The sequence below is a fragment of the Girardinichthys multiradiatus genome, chromosome 4 (genome assembly GCF_021462225.1).
Source record: "Girardinichthys multiradiatus isolate DD_20200921_A chromosome 4, DD_fGirMul_XY1, whole genome shotgun sequence".
Classification (NCBI taxonomy): Eukaryota; Metazoa; Chordata; class Actinopteri; order Cyprinodontiformes; family Goodeidae; genus Girardinichthys; species Girardinichthys multiradiatus.
In genome coordinates, this window is record NC_061797.1 from 42,628,611 (window position 1) to 42,644,575 (window position 15,965).

General features: G+C 39.6%; 1 protein-coding gene across 6 annotated transcripts in view; it reads left to right on the top strand.

Moving 5' to 3' along the window:
* Positions 1-15,965, top strand: part of LOC124867034 (C-myc promoter-binding protein-like) — a 93,004-nt gene that overhangs the window by 37,253 nt on the left and 39,786 nt on the right. For 5 of the 6 annotated variants that reach the window (XM_047363219.1, XM_047363222.1, XM_047363223.1 and 2 more), the window contains exons 1-6: positions 2,330-2,391; positions 2,568-2,626; positions 7,185-7,329; positions 8,674-8,849; positions 9,222-9,322; positions 11,849-12,064. In XM_047363219.1, coding sequence (XP_047219175.1) covers positions 2,341-2,391; positions 2,568-2,626; positions 7,185-7,329; positions 8,674-8,849; positions 9,222-9,322; positions 11,849-12,064 — 748 coding nt within the window. In that variant the 5' untranslated portion in view covers positions 2,330-2,340. Of the gene's footprint in view, positions 1-2,324; positions 2,392-2,567; positions 2,627-7,184; positions 7,330-8,673; positions 8,850-9,221; positions 9,323-11,848; positions 12,065-15,965 lie in introns of those variants that run through there. The other variant, XM_047363225.1, reaches the window with a different exon arrangement.

Here is a 15,965-nt window from a genome sequence, read left to right on the forward strand (position 1 = left end):
ACAGGAGATTCGCATCATGGATGCAGCCGACAAATCTGCAGCATCTGTGTGACGCTATCATGTCAATATGGACCAAACTCTCTGAGGAATGTTTCCAGTACCTTGTTGAATCTATGCCACGAAGGATTAAGGCAGTTCTGAAGGCAAAAGGGGGTCCAACCCGGTACTAGCAAGGTGTTGGGGCCATCCATTTTGGTCGCACATTGTGACACACGCAGCTCAACAGACGTCGCAGCTCTGACGTCACTGGGAGCATAAACCGGCCGAGATGCAGAGTTTCGTTGCCATTTCCCGCTGGTCTCACAGGACAGCGCAACGGAGGCGCATATCTGGAGAGACAAAGCTCGCAGGCGAACTTTTGCTCCACAAGGCCATTCCCGGAAGAGCTTGAAAGCTGGAAATCTGTCTGATACGAGAACATCAGAGGATTTATTCACCGATCGAAGACCACGCCGACACCCGGAACAGGTGGAAACCCACAGAGGTTCTATGTCCAAGGAGATGAGTTTTCCTCCTTGTGTAATGCAGTCGACTAACGGTTCATCTTTTCCCCTCCTGGACGGATGAGAAATGACCGTTTTCTTTTTCTTTAATTTGATCACGGACGCGTGGTCCCCCTCCCCTCCTTTTTCTTCAGACCTGATCCATACTCAACTGGTGGAGAGCAGAAATCAACGTCAAAGTAATTTCGTTCTTTTCATAGTAAACCGGATAGGTGCATTTAGAAGTCTGGGCAGGATAAGGCATAGTGAAGGTGATTTAGAATCACCAGCAGTTAATCTCAGGTATTAACTTGTTGCATGCAATACTGATTGAATTATGTTGTGCTGAGCTGTGTTTTGATTTGGTGCGCAAGCGCTGCTGAATTGTGCGTGATTAATGTTTTGTTCGGCTGATCCCAAATCAGTCAGGAGTTAGAAGTTGGACTTTTAAAAGTTTTTCATTCAAAGCAACTGCGGTCTGGGCCTCGCCCAACCACTCTTTGTTCCAGTTTTATTGCTGGAGATTTTCCACTGAGTTCCCGCCTCAGAGTTTTATGACCCTTTGTCAAGATTTGGGGCGATCAGCTGGTTGTGGCTAAAGGGGCGTGGCCCCACCGTTTTATCAGCTGATCGCTGCAATCGAGACATCCGAACACCAGGAAGATTTCTTTCCATTTAACCCAAATTACACATTTTGTCCATAAAACTACTGGTTTGATCTTCATAGACATTAAATGCACATATATATTTTTCTTTTATTATTATTGTTAGGTAGTCATTGTTATTCCCTTTGTGTAGAACGGTGCTTGTTAGTTAGGTGATGGTTTTGGACCAGAATAATGGTATATCATGATTATTCGGCTTCAATAAATCTTCATATATATAATTAAGAGAAGCTTTTGTGTTTATTGCAAGAGTGATTTATCTGTCAAAACAAGGTCGAAGTTCCCCCACCTTCGGTGAAGTGGTTGAATAAACAGTGACAGTTGGTGGTTTTGGTTAATAATTTGTAATTATTAAAGAGCTTTGACCCCATAATCACAACACCAGAGGACATCTCTGATTTCTATTCGTAAGTAATGATTTTTGGTTAAGAAATTTATTTTTTTCAAATAATGATTTTAAATTATAATTCTTGATGAACATTAATTAATCAATAATCATAATCCTTACAAAGGTGGTGTACCTAATAAAGTGGCCGGTGAGTATGTTTTGGTAACCATAGCTTTGACAGCAGCCTATCCTAGGAAGGGACGCAGCTGGGTCAGGAGTACCTTCTATGGGAAAGAACAACAAACAAAAGTGCCTTCATCCAGGAAAGAGGCAAAACTGAGTCAGGAGTACATTTTATGACAGGAAGAATGGATCACATAAAGTTTAAACAGCTATGCTTGCGGTTCATGTAGAGGAACAAGTAAAAATAGCAAAGTGAGGAAAAGTTGTCTGATGGGCACTAAAAAGACGATATACAATGCATTTCTTTTTGTATAATTAATATAATTTATTGCTAAGTTCCCCATGTTACCTGTTGCTGGCAGATATTTCCTACATTTTACACAGCACCCCTACTTTCTATGTTTGCCTTATAAATAATAGTGTTTTGCTGGCCAAATCAAAGAGACTCTGATGTTGGTACCTGATGTTTATTGCTCAGTTCTTTCACATTGAGTCGCTTTTTTTCCCGTACATCAGAAAATGGTAATAGTTTGTTTTTTTCCTGAAATTCTTCTACTCTGGTAATGTGAAAAAGCCTTTTTATGTTTCACTGCTGCACATAAAAGACATTATTCTGCCACCCACTTCTGTTATTTCTGGCCTCATGTCCCCCGCTCTTCTTTCCAGGCACATCTCTCACTTTATGCACAAAGTTCCTTTCCCGTCCTCCCAGAGGCCTCGCATTTTGGTGCAGGTAAGCTCTTTAATTGCAGGAGTGAATGCTTTGCATGTTAACCTCGGGTAATCACTTTTGCACAGAGGGAAACGGTGAAGAAGGTTTCCATTATAGATGAATATTTAAATGATTTATTGCAGGGTTTTTTTTTTTTGCTTGGTTGGTTTTAATCTCACTTTCCAGCTTTCCTCCAGCTTTCTCCTCATGACAGCCTGATGTTGAGCCAGCCAGTGAGCTCTCCGTTACCACTCAGGTGAGAGCAGCTGCTTTTAAAGTTTTATTATACAAACCTATACAATCTTCCTCTCAGACATTAGCTGCAACATATAGCTGCTACACCTTTTTAATGGCCATGATGGCAAAAGGGCGCTATTGATTTATCTAATTTTATTCTTGATTTAGGATCTTTCTTGTAGAACTCTGCAGTTTCTCAAATAGTTTAGGGGTGTTTACACTGTCTCTAGCAAAAATCAGTCACCTCCGGTTCTTGTAGTAATTGTATGGCTTTTTCATTCAGTTTTCAGTTTGTATTGTTTACTTGTGCTATCGATGATGAAGCCCAAAGCGCTCTTTTGCGTCATATCAAAGTTCTAGCTTTGCTTCTAACCTGCAGAAATGCATTTTTGATCCACAGTTTTTGCATTTTGTCTTAATTTTCCTTTTATCCCTTTAATTGCATTTCTCAGAGCCTTTCAAACTATGAAAATTACAAATTGAAACCATTGTTTTATTTTTTAGGGGTTTACTATTTTCATTAGAGATGCATTGGTTAGGCCTTTCCTGGCTGATACACATTTCCAGTTTGATTTGAAGTGTGAGCTGCTCTTTCTAATTTTGACCAGTAGATTCGTTTCTGAGGACCATATAAAAGTGTGCTGCAGGTTTTCTGATAGAAAGCAAATGTCCTTAACATTTAATCTGATTTTCATCACAGTTAAAAGAAAGTACATCAAAGTTCATGCATTTACAGATTTTGGCTTCTCCTGGCTTTAGTGCATATTGAATATTTTTAAATATTTTACCTGCTGTTCACCAATCAATGCCGATCAAGGGAAAATTCAATTTAATTCAGTTTTATTTATATAGCGCCAATTCACAACACATGTTGTCTCAAGGCACTTCACAACAGTCAGGTTCATACATTCCAATTAATCCTAACAATTGAACAGTACAGTCAGAGTTAGCTTTTTATTCAAATTGGATAAAAAGTTTTTCTGTCTAAGGAAACCCAGCAGATTGCATCTAGTCAGTGACTTGCAGCATTCACTCCTCCTGGATGAGCATGTAGAGACAGTGGACAGTCACTGGTGTTGACTTTGCAGCAATCCCTCATACTGAGCATGCATGTAGCAACAGTGGAGAGGAAAAACTCCCTTTTAACAGGAAGAAACCTCCAACAGAACCAGGCTCAGTGTGAGCGGCCATCTGCCACGACCGACTGGGGATTAGAGAGAACAGAGCAGAGACACAAAGAGAACAAAGAAGCACTGATCCAGGAGTCCTTTCTATGGGAAGGAAAAGTAAATGCTAGTGGATGTAGCTCCTTTAGTCATTTCATCTAGAAAGAAAGAACAGTTTTCAAGGTTGGAGTCTGAAAGAGAGCACATACAGTTAGTTACAGTTAAGCTCAGTCAATCGCCATGTCTAGGAGAGAGAAAGGGTTAAACACTAAAAGACAGGGCTATGTTGATCATCGGTAGAGGGTGAGCATTACGTTTTTGCCAGCAGAAGCTCGGACGATTCCCCTCTCCAGAAAGGTGTCACAGGTAGACACAGAGCCAGGCCAGGTGTAGCTTCTAGGAAGAGAAAAGAGAGAACAAAGTTAAAAGCTGAAATAACAGCAAATAATGCAAAATTGGAGAGTAGTGTGAGAATGTAGCAAAGAGGGTGAAAGTGGTCATTATGTCCTCCAGCAGCCTAAGCCTATAGCAGCATAACTACACAGATAGTTTCAGTTCAAATTATTTAGTTAAACGGCGCTTATTTACAACAATGTCGTCTCAAGGCACCTCACAAAGGGTCCCACTGATGGTCATTGTTATACTAAAAACTACAAGGATTGGGATACCTCTCTCTGTCAGACTGATTATAACCATTGGAAAAGAGAAGGGGTCATACAGGTAGCAGAAATGGACGGTGTGTTTGCACCTCAACCATAACTGAGACAGTTTAGGCTAAACCTGACTCCCCCTTACTCCATCCAACAGGGAGGGAGGAAGGCTCTCTCCCTGATAAACTAAGCCACTCTAACTATAAGCTTTATCAAAAAGGAAAGTTTTAAGTGTAGCCTTAAAAGTAGACAGGGTGTCTGCCTCACAGACTAAAACTGGGAGCTGGTTCCACAGGAGAGGAGCCTGATAACTAAAAGATCTGCCTCCCATTCTACTTCTAGAGACTCTAGGAACCACCAGTAAACCTGCAGTCTGAGAATGAAGTGCTCTGTTAGGAACATATGGAACAATCAGATCTCTGATGTATGATGGAGCTAGATCATTAAGGGCTTTATATGTGAGGAGGAGAATTTTAAATTCTATTCTGGATTTAACAGGGAGACAATGAAGGGAAGCTAAAATAGGAGAAATATGATCTCTCTTTTTAATTTTCATCAGAACTCTTGCTGCAGCATTTTGAATCAGCTGAAGGCTTTTAACTGCATTTTGTGGACATCCAGATAGTAAAGAATTACAATAGTCCAGCCTTGAAGTAACAAATGCATGGACTAGTTTTTCAGCGTCACTCCTGGATAGGATATTTCTAATTTTGGCAATGTTCCGGAGATGAAAGAAGGAAATCCTAAAAACCTGTTTGATATGGGATTTAAATGACATGCCCTGGTCAAAAATAACACCAAGGTTTTTTACTTTATTATCGGAGGTCAATTTAATGCCATCCAGATTAAGTGATTGACTAAGCAGTTTCTTTTTTAAAGACTCCGATCCAAAGACGACAACTTCTGTCTTGTCTGAATTTAGAAGCAAAAAATTTAAAGTCTTCCAGGTTTTTATATCTTCAAGACATGCTTGCAGTCTATCTAACTGGTTGGGCTCATCAGGATTTATGGATAAGTAAAGCTGAGTATCATCAGCGTAACAGTGAAAATTTATCCTATGCTGCCTGATAATTTGACCTATTGGAAGCATATATATAGTAAAGATAGATTAATAATATCTAAAATGGGGCTGGTAATCAGAGGGAACACTTCCTTAAATAATTTGGTTGGGATTGGGTCTAACATAGAAGTTGAAGGTTTAGATGAAGCTAATATTTCTGATAACTCAGGAAGCTTCACAGGATCAAAACAGTCCAAACACAAATCAGGTTCTGCAGTTATTTCCAATGTTGTCTTACTTGCTGAGGATGAAGTAATCATCTTCGGGAGTATGTCAAAGATTTTCTTTTTAATAGAATCAATTTTATTTAAGGAGAATCCCATAAAGTCATGACTGCTGAGAGCTAAGGGAATGGATGGCTCAACAGAGCTATGACTCTGTGTAAGTTTAGCAACTGTACTAAAGAGAAACCTAGGATTATTCTTGTTCTCTTCTTGTTCTCAGTAGGCTATTTTTCCAGTTTAAGTAGGAATCCTCTAGGTGTGTATTTTCTCTCCAATTTTCTAACATTGTGCTTTAAAGTATGCAGATCTAAATTAAACCAAGGAGCCTGCCTCCAATGAATGATTACCTTCTTTTTTAAGGGGGCTGCATTGTCTAATGCATCACGCAATGATGAAGAAACACTATGAATAAAATAATCAATTTGTGAAGGGGCAGAAACAGAATTATTGCCCTCCACTGTGCTTTTCAGTGATAATGAGGAAATTAAAAGTGGAACAGATTCTTTAAAGGTTGTTACAGCATCATTTGATAATGATCTACTATAATTACATTTTCTTTCAGGTGTGGAGTACTTGGTTAAATTAAACTCAAAGGTTATTAAGAAATGGTCAGGGTTATGAGAAAATATTGTTATGTCTTTACACTCAATGCAATATGTCAGCACAAGGTCCAGAGAATGAAGACAAAGGTTTGTAGGTTTGTTAATGTTTTGAGCAAAGCCAATTGAGTCCAAGATAGCATTAAACGCTATATTTAGGCTATCACTTTCAGCGTCAACATGAATGTTAAAATCCCCCACTATAATAACTTTATCTGTATTTAACACTAAATCAGATAAAAGGTCTGAAAACCGATCTAAAAATTGAGAATAAAGGCCTGGTGGACGGTACAAAACAACAAACAGAACAAAACAACAAACAGAAGTGGTTTTAGTGCTTTGCAATTTGGATGAGGAAAACTAAGGATTAAATATTCAAAAGAGTTGTAGCTATTGATTGGTCTGGGGCTAATCAATAAATCGGACTGAAATATTGTTGCTACTCCTCCTCTTCCTTGGACCCAGTCTTGGCCTGATTGCTTAGAGCATCTCTAATTTTCCTAAGTTCAATTGCAAGCATTTTTGGCATATGGCAACAAAGTTTTTAAAAAGTTGTCTTTGAATATTTTTTACTTTGTTATTGTGGTTGTTATTATTAGTGGAGTTTATGCATTTTCACTTTAGTTATAACTCCTTTCATATTCAAAGCCTCCGATTATTTCTGGTCCTGTTGGTTTAAATGAGAAAAGTTGCAGTAAAATAGTTGCAGTAAACCTGCTGCAATCTTTTCACACTTCACATATAATGTATTAAAACTACATGAATCACTCTAGAACCCAAAATACGTTGAACAAGAAGGCAAGTTAGCGGGATGTCGTCTTCTCTCCATTAAAGATTTTTTTCATTTAAGCTGTTGCTCTATGTTTTGTCTTCCTCAGCGGAGGAAGATTTTCCACACTGCTCCATAACCTCGGCCCAGAGAACGCCGTCACCTTACTCGTGTTCGCTGTCACAGAACATAAAATCCTGGTCCATTCTTTACGGCCGGCAGTGCTGACGAGCGTCACGGAGGCCTTGGTGTCTGTAAGTTACTGTGTCCGCACCACACTTCCACCAGACGATTTGAGAAGTTTCAAGTTGGAGAATGACCTAATTTAGTTGGTAATATCTAAATATGTTCCCCCTTTCAGTCTCGGTAACCTAGAGTGCCTCACAGACCTCTTAAACCTTTTCACATTTTGTCACATTACAACCACAAATTCGTATGTATTTTATTTAGATTTTATGTGGAAGACCAACAAGTAATTTTTACAAGTAAAAATCTTACAAGTAAAAAAGTGTGCCATCCCCTTTATTCTGGTACCGCTAAATTAAATCCAGTGCAATCGGACATCACCCAATTAAAGTCCAACTGAGTATAAATTTACCTCAGTATGAATGCAGCTGTTCTGTTTCTGGTCTCAGAGGTTTGTTAGAGTACATTAAAGAACAAACAGCATCATTAAGACCAAGGAACACAGAAGGATGTGCAGAAGTTTGTCAACATTTGAACAGCAAACCTTTGTACCATGCCAGAGTCCGGTTTCTGGAGCGGATCACGCCGGTTTGAACCCATCCTGGACCCTGAAACGGACCAGAGAACTGCACCCTGGCATGGTTTATCTGGACCCTGGAGCCGTACGCTTGTAGTGTGAATGCGTGGCGTTCCCAGTGTAGAGAGGATGTAATGTAAAAGCGGCGCATTTGAGTAGAAGAAGTAGTACAGGAAAAAAAAGTAAGACCATGAATCTGAAGACAAACCGTTAGAAAATGTCTCGTGGGGCAACGTGGAATAGTGAAGAGGTGTTGGTGCACAACTACATTTTAACACCAAAGTAGCAACAGAAACCCCGATGAGACGGATGCTGCCATCACCTTGTTTTACTGCGGTGTTCCTGTGGTGGTGTGGTGTGCTGTGTTGTTTTGATTTCAGCAGACCATTATACGTTATGTAGTCCACCAGGACTAGATGCTTTCTTTTGAAGAAAATGATTGGGTCAGGAACTTTCCGGCCGCTGAACATTGTTTTTCAGTTCCTCTATGATCGATGACCGGTGTGAACCCAAGAAGACTGAAGGTTAAAACCGACTCAAAGCTGGTTCAGCAAAGTATTAGTTTAAGGGTGTGCACACTTATGCAACCATGTCATTGCGGAGTTCTGTTATCACATTTCTCTCCAACAGATGTTTGTTTTCTGGCATTAAAGGTGGAAAAAAAGTTTTGGTGTCCATTATTTGCATCACAGAAACTTTTTATGTCAGCTCTAAAATCCAAATGAAACACTGAAGTTTATGGTTCAAAGGTTATGAATGCTTCTTTGAATGTAATCATGCAGCAGCGCTACATTTGAGGATGACCGGAGTTTCTCTTTTTTGTTTTCCACCTCAGATGATCTTTCCCTTCCACTGGCAGTGTCCTTACATCCCCCTGTGCCCCCTGGCATTGGCTGACGTGTTGAGTGCCCCCTGTCCATTTATTGTTGGAGTGGATTCTCGGTACTTTGACCTTTATGACCCTCCACCTGATGTGAACTGTGTAGACCTGGACACAAACACCATCTTCCAGTAAGCAGGTTTTAACTGAAGGTTTGTGAAGTGGAGGTTTTTGCAGAACTGTCGTCTCTGAGTTTGTTCTAATGCAGCCATTCTCACACACACACACAATTTAAAGCTCGATTTTTGTTGCTGCTTTTTCTTTTTTTCCCCCAGTCCACCAAGCTGCCAGGTCATGAGTTTTTAATTTTAGAGACCAGGCAAATCCGTTTTTTCTTTTTACTGTCAAACTTGCTTAAAAACATAACCAAAATGCATTTTCCCCAAGTTTAAACTTTAGTCAGCTGTGATTCATGTAAACTGTGGCCTTCTTATATACCAGAAACCTTTAAGGTGGTCTGAACTTCGATGCTCATGTTAGCATTGGCCTCTCTGCTTTTTCAGCAACGACGATAAGCGAGCTCTCACATGGAAGGTCCTGCCAAAGAAAGCCTGTAAAAACCTAATGAATGTGCTGAGTAATCTCCACCAGCAGCTGGTTGATGGTGAGTTCTCAGTGGGTTTTTTCTAAATGTTTTCTTTGGTTTTTAAACTTTATTTCTCTTTTCCTGAGTAGAAAGTGTTGAGGTGGAACAGCGGTGTTTTAATCTCAGTTTGCGCTTACAGTTGCAATTTTAAAGCTTTCTGAGTAATTATGGGTAATAAAACAAATTATTTGCTTCATTAAGTGTCTTTAGTTTTTCTTAATTTTTATGTTTTTTGCACCTTTTATTCTTTACGTATTCCTTGTCCTCTCCTTTCAACAAACTGAAAGTGAAAAATAATCCATCATGGATTAATATCCTAATCAGCGTCTGCCCTGCTGTGGAGCTCTCTCTGTTCTTGTCAACCTTCTCTGCTATTTGAAAAGCTCAGTCGCTGTGAGCCTATCGGGACCAGCTGCTTATTCAGCCGTAGTAATTGAATAAATGAATTTTCTGATTCAGTGAGGTTGAAAATCTCCTCTGTTGCTGCCAGAAGTCTGGAAATTGATATTTGTTCCAAGGTTTTTAGGTGAGTTTTATGTCCTTTTGGGAAAAGCCTGGTATAATCTTGAGCTTTATTGCTTTAAACATTTATTGTTCATCCCCACTTGATATAGCAATACTTCAACATTTTAATTACTCCTTGGGTATTAAATCCTTTGAATACAAGCATTTAGATTTTCTCATCCTGGGCATGAAGTCTCAATTTTAGTCTTTTTATTTTAGATTTTTTTCAAAGTGCAGCCATTGTATAGCATACAACTACACCACTTTAAAGACAAGAACTGGATTCATAAGTTTGAATTCTTTGGATTTACAATGGGAAAATCCATGGAGCCAAGTTGGAGTTATTTCTAAACAACTGAAGAGTCCAAGATTATCAATTTAAACATATGTAGATCAGTAGAAGGTACCACATTGGGAAACCAAATATCTTCTGGGCAAAGGTTTGACGATCAGACATGACAGACATGGTGCTATTTTGCCATAGCGACCAGGAGTTGGTTTGGAGGTGTCAAGATTAGGCTTTCAAGCCTAAGAACACTGTAAAAATTACTTAGCATGGTGGTGGCAGTATCATGCTGTGGGGCTATCTCACTGCCAGTGGTAGTGTTGTTTTTTTTAGATACTTTTTTTCTTCAACACCAGTGGCAGTGGCTTTTATTTTTGTTATTTATCCAAAGTAGGTAAACAGGAAGTGGGGTGGAGAGAGCAGAAGACTTGAAGTGTAGGTGTCCAGAGTCAGGACTCAAACCTGGGATTGCTGCATCGAGAACTGAGGGCTCAGTGCACCGCTCTATCGCTATACCATGTTGGTTTTACAGAGTGGATGGAGTTTTTATAGAGGAGAACTAGCTCTGATTCTTCAGCTTCACCTCAGATCAGCAGCTAGATGTTTGAAACATGGAAACATTTGGGTGTTCCAACAGGATGATGCCTGCCACATAAAAACTGGTTTTGGAATAACGTTTAGTTTCTAGAATGCTGCTCCCAATGTCCTGAACGCAACCCTGTTGAACAGGTCAGCGCTATAAACTGTACCAATTTCACCAAGAAGAGTTCATGTTTAATACTTTGTTCCTTTTTCCTCAGAAGTCTGTTATAGGAATCTTATGAGTTGAGCGTGTTCTAGCTTCAACTTTAGAAACCAGAATGATTTTGTTTTTGTTAGTGTTCCGCCTAGAGTTAGGAATCCAAGCTGTTGAGTTGACAGCTTTATTTCTATTCGTTTTCTATTCGTTTTGTGCATTTAAACACTAAATAATCATGTTATGGGATAGAGATTGTAAAGTATCGTGTGTACCACTGGTTCAGTGTGAAAAAAACCATTAAAAGTGCCAATAAATTGTTTATTCATGCAGCTGTCACTACATTTTACAGTTCTCGGGAAAGGTATCACCACCTTACAGATTTAATCTGTTTTTTCCTTTTTTGTCACTCTTAAATGTTTCATATTGTCAAAAATGTAATTTTAAAATCAGACAAAGATAAACTGAGTAAATACAAAAAGCTGTTTGTTTTCAAATGATTATTTCATGTGTGAAGGGAAAAGTAGCTGTCCAGACAGACCTGACTCTACGTGGAAAATTAATCATTTCCCCTTATTACATCATGAAGTAAGTGTGATTAACCACATTGTTAGTATATCAACCTTCAGTTTAACCAGCCCCTCAGACCTAATTATTTCCAGACCTGTAGAATCAAGAAATGATTCTACAAAACCTGTCTGACCACATGAAGTAAGCTAAAAGAGTTCAGCATTTTACCGCACTAAATAATTTAGGTTATTATTATCTGATATTGAAATTTGTTAGATCTGAAACACTTCGGTGTAACAAAAAAATGAAAACAAATCTGTAAGGGTCCAGACTTTGATAGCCATTTTGATTTTGAACTCAGGGTTGGTCGGGGTCCTGATTTTCCTTGGCTGGACCTTCATAATTCCGACTTCAGCTGACCAAAAATATCTAGCTAGAATTTTTGCCAAATTGCTGTTTTTTGTGTTGAAAATAATCTTGTAGTGCTGATGTATATCTCTGTGACCAGGTCAGTACCGTTCTGACGGGCTGCTGGAGCTGAGTATGAGCGATTCACAAGAGCTGAGCTGTGGGAAGAGTCTCCACACACTGGAGCTGGAGATCCAGGAAGCCTTCCTGCGCTTCATGGCAGCTATTTTAAAGGGTTACCGCTCCTTTCTGCGCCCCATCACACAGGCACCTTCGGAGAAAGCTACAGACGCCAGCTCGCTCTTCGACTTACAAGGTATCAGGAAATCATATGATCAAGCTCTGCGTGTGAAACCGGAGGTCAGATCCCCAAAGGAGGCAGGCTGAATGAATTAACCCAGCTCTCACTTTTCCCTGCACCCTCTTCAAAGTCTTCACGCAGGAACCATAACAAGCCCACTAGAGAGTAATGAAACGCTTTTTCTCTGATGGCGTTCCAAAAGCGACAGACTTTTAAGAAAAAAACCTGAGGAAAAATACAAAAACAGCATATGTTGGAACTGAGAGTTGTTTATTTCTTATCTTAAACTTAATATGTGAGGATGTTGAGGTGGGGATTTTGGGTCAAAGAGCATGAATGCAGACAGAGTTTCTGAAAAAAAGTAGCTTTTATCTGTATGGAAAAAATAATTTTAAGATATTTTTTCGGCACTATTGGCCATTATTTTTTTTTATTTTTTTTGACAGTAGGCAGATAGGAAAGAGGGGTAGAGAGAGGGGGAGACATTCGGCAAATGTCGCCGGGTCCGGAACTTGAACCCGGGACGGCCACTTCGAGGACTGTAGCCTCTGCAGATGGATGCGCGCTTAACCCCTACACCATCAGCGCCGCAGGAAATGGAAAATGTTTTCGTTTCCTGTCTTATAATAATAATAATAATAATAATAATAGGAAGAACGATGAAGTCTTTTTGACATTGACTTACATTCAAATAATAAAATTTTTACTTGTCACGTAACAACTTTGTGTCAAACTCATCAACTGTTTAGGTCTTTAAGTTACCGGCTGCCTCTCTTAGATCTGGGTTTTACAGTTTTATTCTTGGTTCCAGCTGGATCTTCTTTGAATGCCAAACAAAGTATTTAAAAGTGCTAGTTCATTAATATGAACAGTTTCAGAATTAAAGTATGAAAGATGACAAACTCTGCAAAGTGTTATCCTTTTTTTAATAGAGCTTGTCTTAATTAGTCGGCGCCAGTAAATAAATAAATAACCCCCAACATCTATGAAATAGCCTTTTAGCACACTGCTTTGTGTTATTTCATTATATTGTGCTGAAATGTCTGGAATATTATCAAATTTGGCAGGAAATGAAGAAAGTCTAAAGAAAGTATGACATTTTGAAATGTAACTTCTTGGGATTTTTGACTCAAAAGGATATGGTGTTATTTCATACTGGCAGGAAAATATTTTGATTAAATGGCTGGAGCCTGAATGATGCTGAACCAAAAATGCAGCCTGTTAACAGTTTTAATCTGGCAAAATGTTTGGCATGTTTTTTTACAGAGGGAAAATAAACAGAAACTAAATAACAATTCATGCATTATAACTAAATTATGAAGAAAACGGACGCAAAGTCTATAAAAAAGGAGAGAAAAATAGTGGAGGAAGAAGAAACCCAACCTGATTGAACGTTAGTCATGTTAAAATGCAGGACGGGTTGGAAAAGTAACCAGCGATACCTAATATTGTCGAATCGAATGAAGATGAAGCAAGGTGGAGGTTAGGTGTTTCGGTGAAACTCTGCAGCTTGATGCTGTTGGACCAATTTGTTAATTGGGTTAATGGGAAGAAAGAAAACACATGACATATGGGAACGTTTCACATTTGATTATCAAATCAAAACACTAGAGCTGCAGCTGCTAAATGCTGATCTTAGTCAAGCCTGTGAAATGAAGCTGATGAGCGCTGGTTCTGATTACAGCTGAAATGGGGCGAGGAAACAGCATGGCTGCATCAGTGGAGGATCACTGCAGCCAAGGTCATGTCCAGTCTGACTTATGGTCTCAGCACACAGGAATGTCGTTGCATTACATAATGATCTGAGCAGAGACAGAACAGTGTTTCTGTCATGTGGGAATCACTTTTTATTCTAATAAAAAGAAAAAGATGAAAAACTTGTTTTTTTATGACACCACTTTATGTTTATCTTGTTAAGGCTAAGAATATTTTTTATGATTACACCTTGGCTGCAGTGTTCTTTACTCCAGTGTCTCTGAAGGTGGCATTTAGGTTGCTTCTGAACTTCTTATTTCTAGCATGATCAAGCTATGATCAGTTAATTACATCTAACTAGGTCTGGTACCTCAAACACTGGGACATATAAATGTGATGGTGAGCTCCACAAAGTTACAAACTAAAAGTTTGAAATTGACATAAAAATATATGAACCAAATCAAATGTGTGGGAAAAGCAGCAAAGATATATTTGCTCCATAATCAAAAAGGTTAAAATGTAGCCTACACAGTTTTCTTCTGACTTATAAATTGAGGCTAGACCTATTTAATAATAAAAGCACTGGGCACCTTTCAGTGTTTTTACTACATGGTCAATGTGCACTGTGAAAAGAGCCAAATATTTTAGGGTTAGGGTGTTTCTATGTTAAGGTCTCCATCTGGTGCAGAAAATTACTTGACATCTGGAGGTGATTTCTCGTACTCGTACTCGTCGTCTTCCGCTTATCCGGGACCGGGTTGCGGGGACAGCAGACTCAGCAGATACACCGAGACGTCCCTCTCTCCAGACACCTCCTCCAGTTCCTCCAGGGGGAGCCCAAGGCGTTCCCAGGCCAGCCGAGAGACATAGTCCCTCCAGCGTGTCCTGGGCCGTTCCCTGGGCCTCCTCCCGGTGGGACGTGCCTGGAACACCTCCCGAGGAAGGCGTCCAGGAGGCATCCGGTATAGATGCCCGAGCCACCTCAACTGGCTCCTCTCGATGTGGAGGAGCAGCGGCTCTACTCCGAGCCCCTCCCGGATGGCCGAGCTCCTCACCCTATCTCTAAGGGAGTGCCCGGCCACCATACTGAGGAAGCTCATTTCAGCCACTTGTATCCGTGATCTCGTTCTTTCGGTCATGACCCAAAGTTCATGGCCATAGGTGAGGGTAGGAACGTAGACCGACCAGTAAATTGAGAGCTTTGCTTTTCGGCTCAGCTCTCTCTTCACCACAACGGACCAGCACAGCACCCCCATTACTGTGGCAGACGCACCGATCTGTTTGTCGATCTCCCGCTCCATTCTTCACTCGTGAACAAGACCCCGAGATACTTAAACTCCTCCACTTGAGTCAGGAACTCCCCTCCAACCTGAAGAGGAGGAGGGGAGAGGAGAGGAGGTGATTTCTGAAAAACATAATTTTGGCTGGTGGTTTATAGCTGCTCAAAGAGGGCTTGAATGTCCTAAATGGTGTTCTTTAAAGTATATCCTACTTAATAAAGTATGGTGTCATCTGCATAAAGGTGAACTTTAACAGTAGACATATTCTTGTCAATTGTGCAAAACAGGGCCTAAACATGAGCCCTGGGGTACTCCTTTTAAAATCTTCAGAAAACTGGAGTAATTTCCTGCTGCAAGAAACACTAAAAGCTACTTTTAAGCTATCTTAAAGGCAACTTGCAGGTGTCCAGTAGTTTAGTAACTACTCAGTCAGAGAACTTATTAAGGCAAAAACTGTATCGACAAGTTTAAAAGTGTGTTTTTTTTATATTGTAGAATATTAGTAAATATTGTTTTGTTTTTTTTGTTTATAAAATAATTTATTTCAAAACCTGTCTTGTGTTTTAGTTTTTATCAACATGGTGGTGAGGGGAAGGACTTTTGTATAGAAAGTTCTAAACTATTTGTACCCCTTTCAAAACATTAGATTTATCCTCACTGACTTCTACTTGGACATTATCCCCAATCTGCTTTGCTGAAGGAATTTAGTATAAATTGAGGGGCTTTCTTCTTGCATATTCCCTTCTCTACATTAAGATTTGCAAGCTTGCTAGTTTTGATTTGTTATAGAATCATTTTGTTAAGCTGTTTGTACATAATTATATTTCAGATAGGAATGGAAGGATAAACAGGAGGCAACAATTCAGAATAAGTCATTATTTACTTAATATTCTTCCCATGATCCTGAGAAAGTGTTGTTTTTTTATATGGGAAAAAGAAAA